Raw genomic sequence first — 19,446 nt, 5'->3', positions numbered from 1 at the left:
AGTTTGGAATAAATACTACATGTGTTCGCTGCCACAGTAATGTGAGTGCAGGACACTTTTGTTTTAAACTTGGTAGATTGAAACCCATTTGTTCACTGTAATACAAGTCTAATACACACACAGAAATTTTGGATGCTCTGTACAATATATTTTATCATTACATAAAGCAGAAGGGCCTTCTAATTTTAAATGGTATAACTCAATGCTGAAAAGGATCCTAATATCTTTAGGCTGGACACTCTTTCCTTATCTGCATGGATACCAAACCCACAGATAAAAGAAAATTCACAGAATCTCTCTTTGATATAGTGCAGAAATGGGACTGGTAGAAAGCAACATCCTATGCAGTTTTAATGCACACGCTGCTTTGGGACAGCACATGGAAAGCTCCTTCAGGTGTTAGCACATGGAGTGGACAGAAGGAAGCAGCGGTCTGTCTTAAACAGTATTATCCAGCTTTTCTTCTTGTCAGTCTCCATGGAAATCTAGATTAAGATGGCACAGCTGAAAGTAGCTTCCTTCTATTGCAGTGACTGAGCTAAAGGGTTAAGGCCAAGGTCATGGCTGTAGTGCAGCCACCTGGGAGGCAAGTGGATTGCAGGTGGCAGAAGACTTCCCGGCCTCTGTCTTCAAAGGTCCTTTGCCTATGACATTTCTTCACTGTAGATTGACGCCTATTTATAAAGGACTGAGAAGACTAATTTCCTTCTGACAACATGAACATAAGAAAAGGTGGTCTGTATTACAGTGACCTATCTCCCAGAGACCTTCATTAAACAGAGGGATCTGGGGAAGGCTGATCTTTCTTTAAATTAGACCAAATCAACAATGTCCATTGTAAGTCTATTTGGAAACCGAAATTTATTTAATTGTGATAATTTGCTTGATTGCTGCAGCTCAATTCCACAGTCCTTCTCCAAGCTTCAAAATTTCAAGTACCTAAACAAAAAAATCCTGCCAGCACAGATATTTCTTGACTTAGACCAATGCAAAAGATTTCATATCCTGGGCACACATCTAAGGACTTCATGACAAGCTGAGGTCAAAACAGAAGTGTCACTGACTAGTTATAGAAATGAACCAGTAAAGCTATCCTGTGCAGCACTGTGGTGATACAGTGTGATGTACTTGTGCAGGGAACCCAGCCCTCCGGCATTTCTGAATGATGAAGATCCCCTAGCTTGTATGCAAGTTTCATACACAGGATCCTTCCAGTAGGAAACAAAACTATCCACCCAACCAAGGCGAATTAAAATGAAACCACACTTCTTTGTAATCTGGAGAACACCTACACCACATGCTTCAGTCATCTGTCTATGTCTAATGAAGCACAGTTCAGTGCAACTGAGTTTAAGAATCTACAGGTATCCCCACCCAAGTAGCAACATAATGCCCCAAAATTAGATGTTTACTATTTATTCTTCTGTGCTTGTGAGTATAGAAATCATTGACTTCCATATTTAGTGCTAGATCTTGTTTCCCATTACATAACGTACTGTTTTGGTCGTATAACCTTCACAAACTTCCCTGAGGTTTTAGGTAAAACAGAGAACAGAGTCTGGCTTCTGAGATTCTCTCCATCTATCACTTTCTCAGTAGATTATGTGAAATGAATTTGGTGACCTCACTTCAGCCTCTGTTGGAAAAGCATCCATATTGCACAACAGAGAACCAAATGGGTTTGTAAAACAAAACCCTCTTGCAGCCCCTGAAAACGCAGCTTTGTTTAAGTCTGAAACATATTAAAAGGGCAATGCAAGAAAGGTTGAACTGACATGATCTTCACTGAACATTTGGTCAAGACAAGCATTTAATTTTCCACTCCATTTAATCTGACATGTTTTATGATTGCTAGTTTTTTTCTCTGAAGTGATAGATTTATGAGTAATAACACAGCATGCTACTTTCTACACAATTTGAGTATCTTCATACTAGGATGAATCTTTCACTGAAAATTGTCTTTCCACCTGTGAAGAGAGGAATGACTATTCAGTAAATACCTGCTTCATGAATTTCTTCTTGTCCAGTGTAAGAGGAAAACACTTGCCCAAAGAACTTATATTGCTGCTCTCGAAAGTTGTTTTGCAGGTAGTCCATCAGCATAACATAGCCAGACTGCTGCATCGTAAGGACTTCACAGAATACAGCTAACTAGAAGAGGCGAGAAAAAAAAGAATTCAGAAGTCATAACAAATTAACCAGATTCTGCTAACAGGCAAAAACCCTGGGGTAAAGATGTTGGGTAAAGTCTCCCAGTTGAGCTCTCCCAGGTGGAACTGAACTTTTGTTCCTCTGTACCAGCAGTATATCTAATGGTTTATTCCACCTGTATTTCTCAGCCACTCTGCTGTTGGATCTATGCTCTGCCCAGTCACCATCATTTAGTGGGGGGAATATGGAAAGAGTGTTTTGAACTCCTCTTTATCTGGGCTAGAAGTCCAGACAGCCTGCAGAGTTAGGAAGTGTGTTCTTACTCCCTTCTAAGGCAAGAAATTACTCAGAATCTAGTCCTGTAGTAAAAAAGGGAAAAGATAACACACTCAAGTAATATATATGCTTTCTAATTTAATGGCTGCATGAAAAATTTAAAGCTAGCTAAAAGAAAAGCCAGGTTGTTGGGCTGGCAATGAATGCCATGAGCTTTTAACATATACATGGCAATTGCTTTTCTTTGGTATTATGTACAAATGTTTGGTTTTAATACATTAAATGAATTACCTGGTCTTCAGAAATACTAATGGTATCTTTAAACACAATCCATTCAACTGTTTCAGAGCAGGGAGGAGTTGATAAAGACCCATTATAAGTGTAATATTTATCTGTTGCATTCGGCAAAAGGTTCAGCAAAATAAATGGTTCTAAGGCAGCCTGTTTCCCTGGGGAAAAAAAAAAAATTAGAGTCAGATAGTTAAAATAGTGCAGAAGCAATGAATAAATAGAAATCACATTCTCCAAAAGAGTTACCATTATAGGAACATGCTAATTTTGAGGCTATTCAAAATTTGACCTCCAGAGAGACTAGCATACAAATAAATTGCTGAGCCTTTTCTATTTAGTTTGAATAAGTATTGTTCAATAACAACTTTGTTTACTCGGGAAGGTGTAATGAGTTACTCCAGTAATAAAGTAAGTAATCGGTACATTGGTTCACAAGAATTTGTTCACCTGTAAGTTTACTCGTAAATGTCTAAGATGCCAAATCACCCATGAACTTCAAAGATAATATGTTAAATCTCTGTTCTTGGTCTCATGACATGGCTTCAGTGTCTCCCTGAATTTGGTCAAGTTGTTGAGTTTCTCCCAGGATCTTAACCTCTCCAGAAAATCACTGCCTGGGGAATTGTCACCATGTTAGACCTGAGAGTTATATTAGTCATGATGGCAGAAGCAGAATTTCTGTGGAACAGGGATTTTTAAAATGGTGATAATACAGTGAAAAAGTGTAACAGCTTTACACAAAGCAGAGAAGGAGGCAAAGACCTCCTCCAGGAGAGTATGACCATTCTGTTTATTGTCCTGTGAAAACACTATCATGTCTTTCAGGTCAGCAGTTTACCTGGTACCTTGTCAGCTGGGAGCATTCATGAGGAATTGCTGGGAGTCCATCCACAAAAAGCCAAGTTCCTGCTGGTATGGCAGTAGGGTCCAGCAACAAAAATCGGCAGAAATGGTAGCAACTTCCTCAAGGCAGACTTTTTCAGTCTGTGACAATTATCAATCTTGTGAGAATCATCTGCCTTGTTGTCTGGTGCATCCAAAATAATATTTGTTTTTTACACCTTGGAATAATGTAGATCCTTATATACCTTATTTCAATCTAAAGTTACTGATTTTAAATTTCTCCCTATTTGATAAGTATTCACTTATGAATAGCTAATGAATTTTCAGACTGTGCATTAACTTGTGGTTTTACAGATATGTTACCTCTTAAGCCCTGTACGGATTTCTGACCTGTCTTTGTCTTCATAATCCCTTACAAATTTGGTGAGAGCAGCAAATTACATTAACAGTTTAATACAAATCATCGATGCTTTTCTTCTGTACAGTGACTGTTCCATTGAGTTAAGGTTTAAGAGCTGGCTCCTCCCCTCTCTCTTATCCATGTGTCATGAAAGGGGAACATTTAGCAGTGTCAAGCAAAGCCCATCCTTCTATTTCTCCTGTCAACATGTTAATCAACCTTCAGACATAAGCTATCATTGGTATCTGGTACGTGTCTAGTTAATGCATTCTTCCTGCAGTAAGAATACATGGCCAGTCCATTTTATACAGATGGCTGGGGACATGAAACTTCTCATTTACAGTAAGAATCTTGCTATACGTTTTGCAACTTTGGATTTTAAAATGCCCTTTAATGTAATGGACAGCCTAGATTCTAAAATCAAACACCTACAAAGAACGATGAGAAACAGAGAGTTTGTCCAGAAGGACAAGGAACAGTACTGCTCCTCTGCAGAGCTTGAGAACTCAGCAACTGGGATTCAAATAAGCACAATACAGATATGACTGACAAGGACAGATCATGTACACTGCAGACAAGGACAGATCGTATGCTGTTCACTTTTCTTCAGGAGGAACAACTTGATTTAGTCATGACCTGAATTCTCAGAGCTCATTTGCATTTTATTCAAGAAAATGATATGCTGCTCATTGTTGAAGTGCCATGTAGTGGCTGTATCTTGAATCTTGCTGCTGATAGTTTTACAGCTCCTTCCAAGCCTGTAGGACAGCATCTGCCTTGATGTATTCCTTGTTCTCCTTTGTGTTTTATAGAAGATGGCACACAAAGATAATGAATCTTAACTGCTTTGTATTTCCCCCTCCTCTGCCTTTGTAATTTATTAAAGTTGCTCCCTTTTATATTTGTTGAATGGTGTTTGTTTTCTTGAGAAAAACAATCTTGATTTTAGTGTCATACTTCTGAAAGCTTTTAAAATAGTGGATTAATAGCTTTTTACACTTTCATCCTATTGATTTTAAAGGGCTTTACAAAGCTCACTTATCATTACATATAGGAAAACTGAGACAAAGTTAGCCATTTACTTAAGGTCATGGCCATGATGTAAGAAAATATCCCTGTTCAAGACAGTGCTCATTCATGTTCATTCTTCTGCGAAGCCATCGTGAAACTGAGTTAGAAACAGAGCCCAGATCTCCTCATGCACCACTGTGAAGTCCATGTGCTCTGACATAAACCCAAGAGGAATTCTAAAACATCAAAGTGTCAACATTTGGTTTGAATAATGCTAGAACAAATATAATATAATTGGATTATTTCAGATTTACACAGGAGCTATTGAAAAAAGAATTCATCTCCACTGAGTCTACTGAATACTGATATTCACACGGTCTCACACTTGTAAGACACATCTTGGATGGCTGCAACAGGGTTATTTGGCTTCCAAGCACATATAAAAATCCAGAAATGTATGACTAGGAAAACTCACAGAATAAATCAGGCATTTCTCTTGATTTAGCATTTAAAGAGTTGCAAATTCCTCATGAAGGCTATATTTATTCATTCACACTTACTGCTGTTGTTACAAATATTCAGTCTTGGGGTAAATAAATCATAGAATCATAGAATATCTCAAGTTGGAAGGGACCCATAAGGATCACCAAGTCCAAATCCTTGCTCCTTGCAGGACTACCTAAGACTAAACCGTATGACTAAAAGCGTTGTCCAGACGCTCCTTGAACTCTGACAGGCTTGGTGCTGTGCTCCAGATGCTCCTTCCCTGAGGAGCTTGTTCCAGTGACTGACCACCTTCTCAGTGAAGAACCTTTTCCTAATGTCCAATCTGAACTTCCCCTGACGCAGCTTCATTCCATTTCCTCATGCCCTGTCTCTGGTCACCAGAGGGAAGAGATCAGCACCTCCACCTCTGCTGCCCCCCTTGAGAAAGCTGTAGACTGCAATGAGGTCACCCCTCAGCCTTCTCTTCTCCAGGGTGAACAAACCAAGTGACCTCAGCCGCTCCTCGTAAGTCTCGTCCTCGAGACCTTTCACCATCTTGGTTGCCCTCGTCTGGACACACTCTAATAGTCTGATGTCCTTCTTACATTGATGTGCCCAAAACTGCGCACAGTACTCGAGGTGGGGCCGCACCAGTGCAGTGTAGAGTGGGACAATCAGCTCCCTCGGCCGGCTAGCTATGCTGTGCTTGATGCACCCCAGGACACAGCGGGCTCTTTTTGCTGCCAGGGCACGCTGTTGACACATATTCAACTTGCCATCAACCCAAACCCCCAGATCTCTTTCTGCAGGGCTGCTCCCCAGCCTCTTGTCCCCCAATTTGCACGTATAACCAGGATTACCCTGTCCCACGTGCAGAATCCTGCACTTGCTCTTGTTAAATTTCATACAGTTGGTGATTGCCCAGCTCTCTGGTCTATCCAGATGACTTTTGTTGTTTCTAACAAAGTAGACATGGCTGAGCTCTAGAGAACCGTGCTCCCCAATGTCCTTAAGGTTTCATAATTACACTGAAATGGAATTTAGTCTAATCAGTAATCAGTAAAACATGGAGGCAGACTTACCGAAACGACTAACACTATCTACTCCATTAATGATTGGATTATAATCCGGATTATCTTCTAGTCCAATCTGTTAAAAAGAAATTGCATTTTTTTAACAGTACAGGCTTCATGAAAAAAAATTGAAAGTTGCAGTTTACCACCAAAATTATAGATGACTTAAAGCAGAGCAAATGTATTTTGCCCATTTGCTTTTCTGTAAGAATAAATTAGAAAGATATATGCAAATTTTTAACTCAGTGATCACACATTGGAACCAGTTAAATTCAGTTTGAACATCTGCCGTGTTTCAAAGCTTGTTTAATGACACAAAGATACATTTCATTTACCTCAAACAAAATTGATAAAGCTCTTAACTTTCCATTTCCTTTAACTGCCTCCTCGAAATTTGTAAACTGATCTGCATCATAGCAGTAGATTTGCATCTGCAAATAAAAATATATTCAAATGTTATATATAGCAAAAATTAAAAAAATTAATCAATGCAGTTATTTATATTCCCATTTTGAGAAAAAATGTCTAAGCAATAAATTTAATTACAAATATATGGATTTTTTATCTATGTCACATGCATTATCTGAAGATATAGAATGGAATTCATCAGCTGTTAGCTATCTAAAAACAACCTCTCCTGGAAAACCACTAAGTATGCAGGAGTTATCGTTTCAAGGAGCACAACACTCTCCATGGATAATACAGTAAGCTGAGGTAACTTGCTGATACTGGACATCTAACCTAGAGTACTCGGGTGAGACGAATCTTGAAATCAGTAGAAAAACATGAATAATAAGGCAGGATGTCCCTACGGCATCTGCCTTGCAGTAAGTATAGAGAAGCATTGGTCATAAAAAATTACCAGGTATTTTGTGCCCACATTTGACTGCCGTCATGGGCATTGGGTTTGCTGCACCCCCTCCTCTCTTTAGCCGGATGCAGCTGGGAAATCTCCTCCAGCGCCAGGTCACCAACAGGAATGGGGGAGTGTCCTGCTCCTACTAGCTTTTCAAGTGATGATGACAGAGGACAATATTCCCTTCAATGCCTTGGCAGGACAGGTGGAGTGTGAGTGGGAATTTTTAAATGGCTAGTGAGGTAAAGGAAATGACATTGCCCAGGGAAAGCTCCTGGGTCACAGCTCTCGACGGAGTGCAGGACAACCTTGGCTCTACTGCTTTGCTCTGACATAGAAGTCCAAAGTGCTCAGTCAGGAGCAGCATGGTTGCCTGCCACAACTACTTCTTTTTAGCTGGAAAATGATCATGACGCCATGTGGAGGGTTGAAAGTTTGGTCTGCAGGGTGCCCTCATGAATCTCAGTGAGAGCTGCTCCTCTCCTCCACCCCATCCCCATGCTGCTGCAAGCTATTCTGCCAAACCAGCCGGGGTGCACTGGCCCAGCTGCCCGTGAATGCGGCTGCACCCAGGACCTGCTCTCACATGGTGGCTCCTGGCACGCCGCTGCCAGCTCTCTTTCCAGCCCAACGACATGGGCCACGCTTTGTCTTGGTAAGGCCCAGCAGCTCCCACGGGCTCTCAGCAAAGCCCCAGCTCTGAAAGGCCCATTTACACTTTAAACAACTGACTGCTGCTGGAATATGATGGGCCAAACTCGTAGGAGCTTAAATGTTAGTGGGAGCTTGAACTTTGTCAGATTAGCAGGACCGACTCCTAATGTCATCTTAGAAGACATGTGTGAAAATGCACAGTTTAGACATCCTCAACATGCCACAGAATAATGCCTTATGTTGCCCTTCGCAAATGCATCATTTAAACATTATTAATTTGGATTTAAGTGAATGATTATATTTGCAAATAGACTTTAATAAAGTGATAAACAAAAGTATTTAGTAAACATTACTTTTTGCAGAATGACAAATCGTCAAAATCTATTCTGTACTTTACCTCAAGAGGAAATTTTTGTCCTTCTAAACTGTGTTCTGATCCATCTGATGACACGTTGCATTTTCCCCAGTGAAAAGCGATCTTGCTTGCTTTGAATATGGTGTCTAAGCCACCTCCACTTACATAATAATCATTTGTCAGGTTAATTTCCACTGAACAAAGAGAGAGGGGGGGCGGAAAAAGGAGTGTCAATATAAAAGCCAAAGGCATCTATGACTCATATTTCAGTATTAGGTGCTAAAAGGTAAATATGATACACCTTTTTCCCTGTATTTCATAAACAATTTGACAGGAAATCGATTATTTAAACAAAGTAAGAAGTGTGGTAATTCACTATTAGCATGGAGAAATATGTTTCATTTCATGCTGCAATTCATAAAATAGTCATCTAGTGAAGTGCACTATTATATTGATCTCCTCTTGTCTGAAACTAGCCATAGAACTATGCTAAAAAGCTCAGAAAACTAGTTTAGCCACCAATCTGATCATCTCAGAAAAGAAATTCCTGAAATACATAGCTTCCTCAAAGCACCTGTGTTTTTAACAAAAAGGACACCCCCCCCTCCCCCCTTATTATCATAATTCTAGATACAAATCATAAGGCAACACATGAAAGGAAAATCTTAGCCAGTTCCTAGGAGGACTGTCCTGTCTGTGAGACCCCTTAGCTGTGGAGCAATCTCCCATGGGACAAGGTGATGACAGGTCTTCAGCTGGACATAACTGTACACAAACTGTAGATGAGCATTTGTCTTCTGGGGGAATGAGTAGGGTGGAATAGACCGAAGCCCCACATTTGGCTTTCCCACCTCCAGTGATTGTTTGACCTTTTGCTAAAACAGCACTAATGGAGTTCAGTTTCATCACATTCTTTTCCTCAAGACTTTGAAGACAATTTTAACTGAAGAGCTTAGCAGTTCCTTTTATAATATCTGAATTGCTGTAGATGAGGAAGAGCTCAGTTCACTTTTATGGACTTTAAAGAATGTTTTCTCAGGGATCTCTTGAAAAGACCAATGCACTATTTATCTTATCTAGTAGGGCAAGAGGGAAGTAAGTCATTTGTGGAGTAGTATGTAGGAAGTACATGATTGGACCAAGAACAGAAGTTAGGAACAATGACAAATAAAATAAAACAAAACAAAATAAAATAAAATAAAATAAAATGGCTGGTCTAGGGGTCTCACTGGAACTGGTAGAAGGTCAAAGACAGTTGTTAAGAGATTCCTTCCTCCATACCTATGCCTGAAACAAGAGACAGTACTTCCAACAAGCAGCTTTCAGTTACTGCTATCCTGGATTTATACAGGATCTTGCAAAAAGATTTGTCTGACAATGTAAATGCCACCATAAGCTTATTTTATAGCTGGGAGAAATAGGCACTTGTAGGCGTAAATCACTTCTTTCTGAAAAACACTTCTAACATAGGTAAGACAAATCGGACCATAAAAGCACCTATTCCTCTTCTTTGCAAGAAGAAGTCTAAGTGGGTAATTCAGACGCAAGTGTCTACATTATAGGCGTCTATGTGTAGGTGATGTGAATCCCATCCTGAGTTTTTTGAAGCCACAACTCATCCATGAAGTGCTTCCAGATGAGTAGGTAATGTATTCATACTTTTAAAAAATCATTTTTGTATACTTGTTATAGATTCTAGATATGTAGTAATAATTATTGTTTCATAGCAGATGCCAAATTACTGTTTAGCTTCAATGAAGTGCTCATGATGGGATGACAGTAATGATGTGATTGCTTTGACTTTATCTGTCTGTGCACATATTTTTCATTTGTGTTTTAGTGATTTCTCTATTATGCTTGGCTACTGTCATCACCTGGGTTTTTTTATTTAACAGATAAATTCAGAATGCACAAGCTAGGGAAAAGTGAAATGAAAATGTTTCATTAAAAGTCCTTGGTTGATTGTCCGTCCTACATCACTTTTCTGACCTCATTTAATTCTAAACATGAAATCTGACTTTTTACCTGTTTTGCCAGTGTTGCGAATGAAAGTATCTTCCAAAGTTTCCTTTTCCCATCCATGGAATTTAAGTTTCTTCAGATTCACATTTACCTGGGTAAGATCTTCATCTATATTAATAGGAGATTGTTTGGCACCATTGCAGGCTGAATATTTCTTTCCCCAGTTCTTTTGGTTCAAAGTTCCTAGACATCAAAACATTTGGGGTAAATACATTTAAAAGCTAAACTGGTATCCATGGTTTTTTTAATGTGGGAAGGTTAAAACACAGTTTGAAATCTGTGACTAGAGTACCTGCCCTTCTTTTATGCCTCATCTGTAGCAATACTTAGCACACCTACCATTGCGTCCTACCTTTGACTGTTAAGTCACTTTTTGACCATTTTAGACATCACACATACATGCTTACGAATCTCTAGGAAAGCAGAAAACAACAAAAAAACCCTCACACACAATATACAGAAATAATCAATAAAACAACGGGGGAAAAAAAGCTTTCAGGTGAAAGAAATTGGCATTCAAAAAAACTTGCGAATTACTGCAAAACCCTCCTTTCCAAATAACTCTTTTAAGCATATGAATGTCATTAACATTCCTTCTGCCCAATGAAGTCAGCCATCCAATAAGATTTTTAAATAAAGAAAAGCAGTAAGATCTTTAAAAAAATCCTTACACAGAGGGAAAAAGGTAAAGTGATTCTACCCTGAAAAAGGAAAAAGGTTAGTGACGCTCTGGCTGGAGAGCCTAGCTGTATGGCCTGGCTTTGCCCGTGGAGGGCCATGCATGCACGCTGCAGCCATCTCCCTTTGCAGCTGCCGGGTGAGAGCGGCCAGGAGGTCCCGCGCTGCAGCAGGGCACCTTATCCAGGGCACAGGGGCTGCACGGCATTTCACTGTGGCCAGTTCAGACAGAGACAACATGGACACAGACAGCATGTCCTTCACCAAAGACTTGATTATTTTCCGTAAGAAATGCTCAAGTACTCTACAGGTCAGTGTGAGGGGTTAGCAGCTGCTCTGAGAATCTTTTGTTTATATAATATAGTAATATAAATAATGCAATATTTTGTGTATGTTTATGTGTTTGCATACATATAAATATTTTTTCCTGACAGGGAATTCTGGTAACACTTCAAAGGGCTAATTAAAACCAAGAGTTGACTGCACAGACTTAAGAAAATATAATTGCTTCAGTTAGCTTCCCACTTACTAGTAGTTAAGAGCTAATATTAGTGCATCCAATGCACACATTTGAATTCTATTAGATGTGTTGAAATGAGTCAGTGCTCTTTTACAGGCTGCTGCGCTACATCCAAGTCTGTCAGCAGAAGATTTGCTATATTGTACCCCAGGCAAGGACAGCCTTCATATTGCACTCAGAAAACTCAGAGAGGGAAGAAGAGATGCAGTCAGTCCTGTAACCATGACAATAGGCAGTAATACAAGATGCTCATCTGGATAGCTAGCTACCTAGAAACAAACCTGAGCTAAATTATTCAACAAGTATCAAGTCAAGTGAGTTACCAGTATCACCTTGCCACATCAGAAGTACTGCAGGTCAGATGGTATATAATCCCATTTACTTCTTGTAAACAGCAACAGAAGAAACTGTTAGGCACAACAGCCAAGCAAACCAAAATGAGTTTAAATCATAGGGTTATGAATCTGAATATCCTGCAGATGGGGATCAGAGCCCTGTACCAAGCAAGCAGTGGTCCCCTTGGGAATGGCACTCGGGGTAAGCTTCCAGCTCCTCCTCAAGTCACGCTTCTCCTGGACATTAGCTGTCAGTTACAGTTTATCACCTGGGCAAATAATGCAGTATCCTGATTTCTAATGTGCTTTTCATAAGAAAAGAGTGGCTAATATTTCACCTTCTCTCTCAAAAGCTTAAGAAATTCTGAGCCCAAGTCAACCAAAACTTGGAGATGAATCTGCTCAGTTCTTCTATTGTGAATTTTCTAACAAATATTGAAGGCTTTTAAAACCAAGAAAGCCAATTTTATTTAAATATAAACTAGAATAATTAACTTTTTAAACTGAAAAACCTTCAAACATGGTTAGAGAGGACAGAAACAACAATTCTTGGCTTGCTCTGTGCATCCTTGCAGACAAGCCCTTGTTTCCAGGTCTGCTTTCAGCCAACTCGGTCATTTTCCAAGCTGCAGCAAACTCTTTAGAGTCCTCCCCGGCTCTTTGAAAGTCTCTGCCAGTTTGGGCAGGGGTAGCTGCCCATGGCTGTCCCTCAGGGTTAGGTTGCGCTCCCCACTCCGTGCTCTGTTTCTTTTGCTCCTTCCTTTCGCCACAGCCCAAGACTTCCCCAGGCTCCTGCTGTTGCCCCAAGGCAGTCAAAATCTCCTTTCTCTTTCCACTGACATACCCACTCCCATTGCTCACCTGTAGTTTCTCCTTCAGAACATCATCACGAATCTTTTCCCAACACGCACTCCCCTTATTCTGCTCTTTCCACCACTGACATTAGAACTGATTGAAAATACTATTCTCTTCTCTCTCCCACTAGTGTACTTTTGGGTACTTTCTTCCATGCTTCTTTTGATGAATGCAAATATCCCATTTTTGCATCTTCCCTTTAAATTCCCTACTATCTACTACCACATTCAATTAAAACAAATACATTAAAATTAGAGAAACTATAATCTCCTTCCAACTTTCCTCGTTTCATATTTTGTGGATTTGTTATGCAGAATGTAAATTCTTTGACTTGATAGTCATTATCTGTGCCTCAGCATATAATATAACAAATCCCTAGCATGAGGCTAATGATAACAATAGTAATCTTAGCTCATCCCAGAAGACAGTGTCGTGCCAACACTGTAATCTGTCACAACGTGCTGAGCCAGGGCACGCGGAGTTACGTAGGATGCTGGCTGTAGGTAGTACGGCGATGCTGTGGCCCAACCAAGGAAGTTTGTTCTTTCAGTCTGGATGTGAAGCTTTTCGTAAGTATTGCCAGAAAGAAATGAGGAAAATTAGAAGGCTTGGTGAGATGAAGAACATTATTTCCTGTCCCCCAGAAAGGCGTCAAACCTATGAGACGAGCTTGCTAAAAAGATTTGATAATGTTCTGCTTTTTTTCTGTGTAGAAACAAAGGCAACTCAGTCAAGTAAGTGATTATAATAAAAAGATTTGCCTTTCATAAAGAACTTTGTTGTTTACACCCTACTGAAATCTTACAGCATCTATGAATCTTTATGCCCCAAAGAAAGTTTTAGAACAGTGATTTTCATGTAATAATGTATTGCCATACACTCACCAATAGTCATGGTAAGAAGCTGATCTATGTATATTACGTATGAAAATGATGCAAATACTGTTTCAGCTACTCTCTGGTTGACAAAAAGAAAAATATCTATCCTATCTGTATGAATGCTAGCTTGAAATCAACCAAGGATAAATGAAAAAAAGTATTTCATGGTTGTAGAGGACAAGAGATAAGACTTCCAGCTACGACAAATTAACTGAATGCTCCAAATCAAGGTTCCTGCTGGCAAATCTGAAAAGGTACTCCACAACTTTTAATCAGTTTTCTTCTTTGTGGTCCAGCAGCTGGTGTAGCTGAAAAAGCCACATAAGCAAAGGACACTATTATTGCTTACAATTGCAGAAGTACAAGTGATCTCAGCACTGAGGAACACAGGCAACATGGAAGCTCTCTTTCTAAGGTAAAAATTATATTGAGCTCAGTAACAAGGAACAAGATCTGTGTACATTTTGCATGTCAAGAGGAAAATCACACTTGCATAACTACTGAGAAGTTGTAGCATTGATCAAAAGCTATGGAATGAAATGTACAGGAAATCAATGGCAGGCTCTGGTCTGGGGTAGGAACATGGGGAATTCCAGAAGGAACTGGCGTTCAGTCATGATGATCCAAATTATATTTGAGCAGCAAAATACATGTTTATGCATAAATTCTGCAAATGTTGGAGCAGATAATGGTTGTGTCTATATTAGCAAGTAGTGCAGACCAATACGAGTGGATTTGTGAAGTGAAACAGTTGGGGTTGAGGACCAGATGTCCATACCATATGTCTTTCAGAAGGTTTTTACCTCAGCCTAGCTCTGTCTGGTCCCATGGGCTGAATGCCCATCGGCTGCTGAAGTGCATTAGGTACGTTCCTCCAGCATGTCTCCTGTTCAGTATCAGTTGAGAGGAACCCATGTCACGCACTGTGACTCTACCTTGCGAACCAAAGCTTGGCAAGTGGGGTGCAGCCAGGAGATTTGCTTCAGAAGTCCACTCCCGATCTGAACTAAAGCGTTAACGTAAATGCATCCGGTGTAGGCAGCAGGTGGTGAAACTGCTGCAGTTTACATGACTTGCAGAAAGCCAAAGCAAAAGCAAAAGAACCAAATGTTTTTAAACAAGAGCAGATTGTTTTACTATAGGTGTTATGATGGAAATCATAAATCAAAGCAGTGCCAACCATTTTGAAAAATATTGTTGAAACTGAGCTTCGAAAATTAATTCCCCCAAACTGCGCTTTGGAAATCTAAGGAGAATAAAAATGTGCACGATATATCTTGAAGAGTGCACAGACGAAGCAAAGTTTGTCAAAGCTGTCAGCTCTGAAGAAGTAACTCACAATTCACAATGAATGAAAATGAGCCTGAACATAGCAGATTACAAGATAATGGAAGACTGCCTATACTATAACCTTTGCCACTCTTGCCCGGGGCAGAATGTCCAAAGAAAATTCTCCTACTCTTTCTTTCTAGGAAATGTTCATACCTAACTCTGCTCCTCATCCTTAGTCCCAATGATCCCATCTCTGCAATGAGTGTCCAATTCTCCTTTTGGCCTCCACTTATATCTGCTGCTGTCTTTAGAAGATCTGGCCCACAAGGTGTTATTGCACTTGAAAGAAAAGCATCTGTCAGACAGCTCTCTGTGTGTCAGTATCCTATGCAAGCGGAAAGAGTGAGCAGGGCTGAAGACAAGCTGTGAAACTGAGTGGGCTGTGGTCCTCCCAGCAACTTGCCAGGAGAGGGGTTTCTCAGCGTGCTCACACCCTACTATGTGCGTGTCTGCTGGGCTGTAAACCTTCATTATGAGTACTGCTGTTTACTACCATGTATCAGTGCTGGCTGAAAGTAATATACAATTTATGAAAAATGGAAGATACCTTTTAAAATCAATCGAAAATATACATAAAGAACTTAAAATGTAAACCTGAAGACCAGTGAATAGGATTCTGAATACATGAAACAAATACTCTGCATTTCTTCTTCGTACTGAATATGGATGTCGTTTCTGAAGAAATATGATCTTAAAAATAACGCTTTGGGCTTTATGGGATTAATAACGATGTCAGAAAATTGCATTAGTGAGGAGATATGTTGTACTTGGAAAATTCTACTTCCCAGCACTTCACTTGAGTAACTGTTGTTTTGACATCAGAGAGTTTGCATCCTTAGCTCTTATTAGGATCATGTTTTCTCGTGAATGGGCATACTCCTAGCATGTGCCCCCTCAGGAACTATAAGAAGCTCTAGCTTTAATAACAGTTACAGAAAAAGAAATGCTTTAAATATTGGTGAAGAAGCCATACTTCCTTCACAAGCATAAGCTTTGAAACATCATCACTGTTAGATATCTACTGTTAGATAGAAATAGGGATACAATATAAGACATAGGGATGTAAGTTTTAGACTAACCAGTTACAGAGTATAAACACTGCTTCTCAAACTGACAATAATGGGTAGTACAGAAATAATCATTGGTCTGATTCAGGTTTTCCATTGCTCCTACCTCATTTATTACTTCATGATTTAAACTGATGTGAACCCTAGCATTTATGTTATAGATGAAAGACAGCAGAAAAGAGAGATGGATTCTTCACCTCTACTTAATTTCTTCCTCTCCATTTTTCATCAGCTTTTGCTTTCACAATGACATCATTACTTTTATAAATATAGATAGGACACATATAGGAGATGAAGGATATCCCCTCTGTGTGGACTGTTAATAATGGATTTGCCTTATCAAAAATGTTATTGATTTACCACTTTGAAGTGTTAAGTGATTTCAAGGGGTTTTCTTTAGAGCAAACACATTTTATCTAAGACATGAGAAATCAGAAATAAGGCCATGAAAAGATGTGGGTACTTACACTGGGACAAAGTTTAAATTTAGATGCCCAATCAATACTGCTCTGAACACCAAACTGTAGAGCTATTCTTTTTTTTCCTCTTTATTTCTGCTTCATTATTTAGATAGTGCATCCAAACTGGATGAACAGAGATGGAGATCAACAAACCTCAGGACGCTTCATACCATTAATAGCTACGGCATTTAGCTTATTACCAAAAGTTGCACAATGCAGTCTCTAATCCTCCAGGGCAGAAGAATAATTTCAATTCACATTCTGGATGAGTGCACTACTGGCCCAAAGAGAGAAGTACTGCCAATACTAATCTTGTGAATGTTACCATAGCTCATATTACAAAGGCCATGACATAAAACATTGCATTCTAGGGAAACATTCTGGTTATCAAAAAAATGGAAAGTTTAAGTTTTACATATTACTCAGTAGAAGACAACATTTCTTCATCTTGATCTTCATTGTAAGGATTTTTGGGTTTTGTGTTTTTCCCCTCCAAAAGTCCCAATTACTCCCACAGACTGTTCATGATCAGTCTCATAAAGTTCATAAAAACTCTTCAGAATGAAAAAGCCCAGACTTTAATGGGTGAAATTACTTGTCAGGACAGAGCCACAACTACAGAGAAGGAGTTTTGGCTTCCAGGTTTGGGCTTAGCCAATTATTACGGCTGTCTCAGTGATTTAATTGCTTGTGGGTTTTCCAAGACTGGATTGCTTGCCAATGTCTAGGTCAAGTGTTCAAAAATGAAATTATACTGGTTATGTTAAAGAGAGTCAGACCACAGAGTAACTGGATGGCCACTCCAAAAAACTTCAATAGCATTTAAACCCTCAAAGTTCAACACTAATAAAGTAACTTGCTTTTAAATGAGCAGGAGCCAAATATATTTATCCCACGGATTTTTTTGGCACACATACAGTGACAAAGAAATGAATGCAATACATTTTGTTACTGTAGGGTGTAATATTTCACATAAAGCAAACAGAATCAACAAAAAATTCTAGTTGCTTTGCAAGTAGATGCATTCAGGCAAGCCAAAACATCTTTTGTATCTAAGTATCAGCATAATTACATTGTATTCTGTGTATTGTGTGTATGTGCACACAAAAAAGACAATATGTACTGTATAAACACAGACAAATATAGACTTTTCCTGAGGAGAATACCCTAAAAGATGGCATAGCACTAACCTGTCTTCAGCTGAACTCTGGTATGTTAATCTTCTCTGTTCCTCATCTAAAATGTGCTGGACCACCTACCCCTTATTAAAAGCTAACTTAGAAGATGAGTCAGGAAAATTCTTACGAAGCATTTTGTTATCTTCAGATTATCGGATCTTTCATCTTTTGTTTATTTATTTGAACATAAACTTTATGCTTCCTTCACTTCTACGGTCACTGAGACATTGCTTAATAAAATAACCAAAAAGCAATTGAGTGAGAAAAATGTGTTGTTTTTTCACTTTATCCCCACAGAAAAAAAATATCAGCTATAATAAACTACAGTTGTTGAGATACAATGCAAAACTGTAATCAGTATTATTAATACAGTGGCTGGCTGGTGATTTTTCTTTCTGGGAGTCAGTCTGATGATTCATAGTCAGACTAAGTGAATTACTGAGCAAAAAGCGTAGGAGGATAAATGCCAATGGACAGCTTTCTTTCAATATAGTAACTGCTTGCTGTTCCTCTTCTCCTTCTTTCATTCCTCAATAAATCTGGCCATTGCAGGCTAGTTAGAAAATATATAATCAAACACTTCTATGCCAGAGAAATACAGATTATCACCGATGCTCCATTTGCAGTGCACTCAATGGGATAGCTGTTTAGACTAGGAGAAGGATTATGGGAGAAACTCAGTCAACCTTTTAAGATACCTCTTTTCTATTATTCTCATCCCATTGCTTCTGAATTTGCATATAAGTGCTGCTAGAGAATCATGTAGCGATATATAATGAAAACTTGCCATGTAATTTTTTATAATTAATGTAGTGTTAAGATCTAAGCTATATTTGCCAACTAAGTATTAAGGAAGAAAATTTGGTACAGTGCCAAATGGGCAAATGTCCAGTAAAAAAGAAATGCATTCTTCCTCCTGCTTTTATTTCATTTTTGACAATATATAAAGCCCTAATTGGAAGCCCTGAATACTTCTAAACCCTGCTCCGAGGGATTCAGATTGTAGCAATGATTTCCTTTACCTTTAGTAATACTTAAGATCATGAAACTAACATTGTTGAGTGACAAATATAATTCCAAGATCACAAATAACCAGAGCTGAAAACAGAACTGGAATACATGGAGCTGACTGACTTTTAGGCTAAGAAATAGGCAATGCCTTTTGGCCAGTGCTGAGGAACATGGCCTATGACTTCATTTCATATACCCTACAGTTGCACTTTTTTTCATGCTGGATATCATAGAATTAACTGTCAATTTTGTGTCATGGCAATGTCAAAGGCCTGTTTGGTCTTCCACAACAAGAGGACTCCTCATCTGTTTTTGAGCTGTTTGGCATACTGCTAGCAAGGAAGGACGAATACAATGGGACGATCGCAGGCTTTGTCCTCTAAAGCTACTCTGACTTGCAAAATAAAAGCAACAGCTTTCCAACATGGTACAGCCCCATCACAGTTCAGCTGTACTTCCTGGAAGTAAAGCTTACCCCCAAAGTTACAGCTACTGCACAGAGAACAAGTGGATGTATTTCATCTTTCTGTTGGTGAACATGGGCATAAATGAAGGTTATGGAGGTATGTCCCTCTGCCTCATATCATGCAAGTACCATTCTATTAGAAATGTAATGGCTGCATATGATAAAAATTGTGCAGACTCAAAGCTTGCACCAATTTTAAATGGACCAAAAAAATGCACCTTAAAGGACCATCAGCTGGAGCAAAGAA

At 39.2% G+C, this 19,446-nt stretch overlaps 2 protein-coding genes across 2 annotated transcripts in view; both read right to left on the bottom strand.

Annotated features, from left to right (window-relative positions):
- WNT16 (Wnt family member 16) overlaps positions 1-19,446 on the bottom strand; it is an 873,674-nt gene that overhangs the window by 537,160 nt on the left and 317,068 nt on the right. The gene's annotated exons all lie outside the window — the stretch shown is intronic.
- Positions 1-19,446, bottom strand: part of PTPRZ1 (protein tyrosine phosphatase receptor type Z1) — a 143,451-nt gene that overhangs the window by 54,408 nt on the left and 69,597 nt on the right. Inside the window, exons 3-8 of the mRNA XM_050904294.1 lie at positions 10,422-10,601; positions 8,439-8,590; positions 6,867-6,962; positions 6,541-6,607; positions 2,719-2,876; positions 2,001-2,151 (exon numbers count right to left, since the gene is read on the bottom strand). Coding sequence (XP_050760251.1) covers positions 2,001-2,151; positions 2,719-2,876; positions 6,541-6,607; positions 6,867-6,962; positions 8,439-8,590; positions 10,422-10,601 — 804 coding nt within the window. The remainder of the gene's footprint in view (positions 1-2,000; positions 2,152-2,718; positions 2,877-6,540; positions 6,608-6,866; positions 6,963-8,438; positions 8,591-10,421; positions 10,602-19,446) is intronic.

Source organism: Gymnogyps californianus, chromosome 1 (genome assembly GCF_018139145.2).
Source record: "Gymnogyps californianus isolate 813 chromosome 1, ASM1813914v2, whole genome shotgun sequence".
NCBI lineage: Eukaryota > Metazoa > Chordata > Aves > Accipitriformes > Cathartidae > Gymnogyps > Gymnogyps californianus.
The sequence above is the reverse complement of the archived record's forward strand: the minus strand, read 5'-3'. Positions and strand labels throughout refer to the sequence as shown.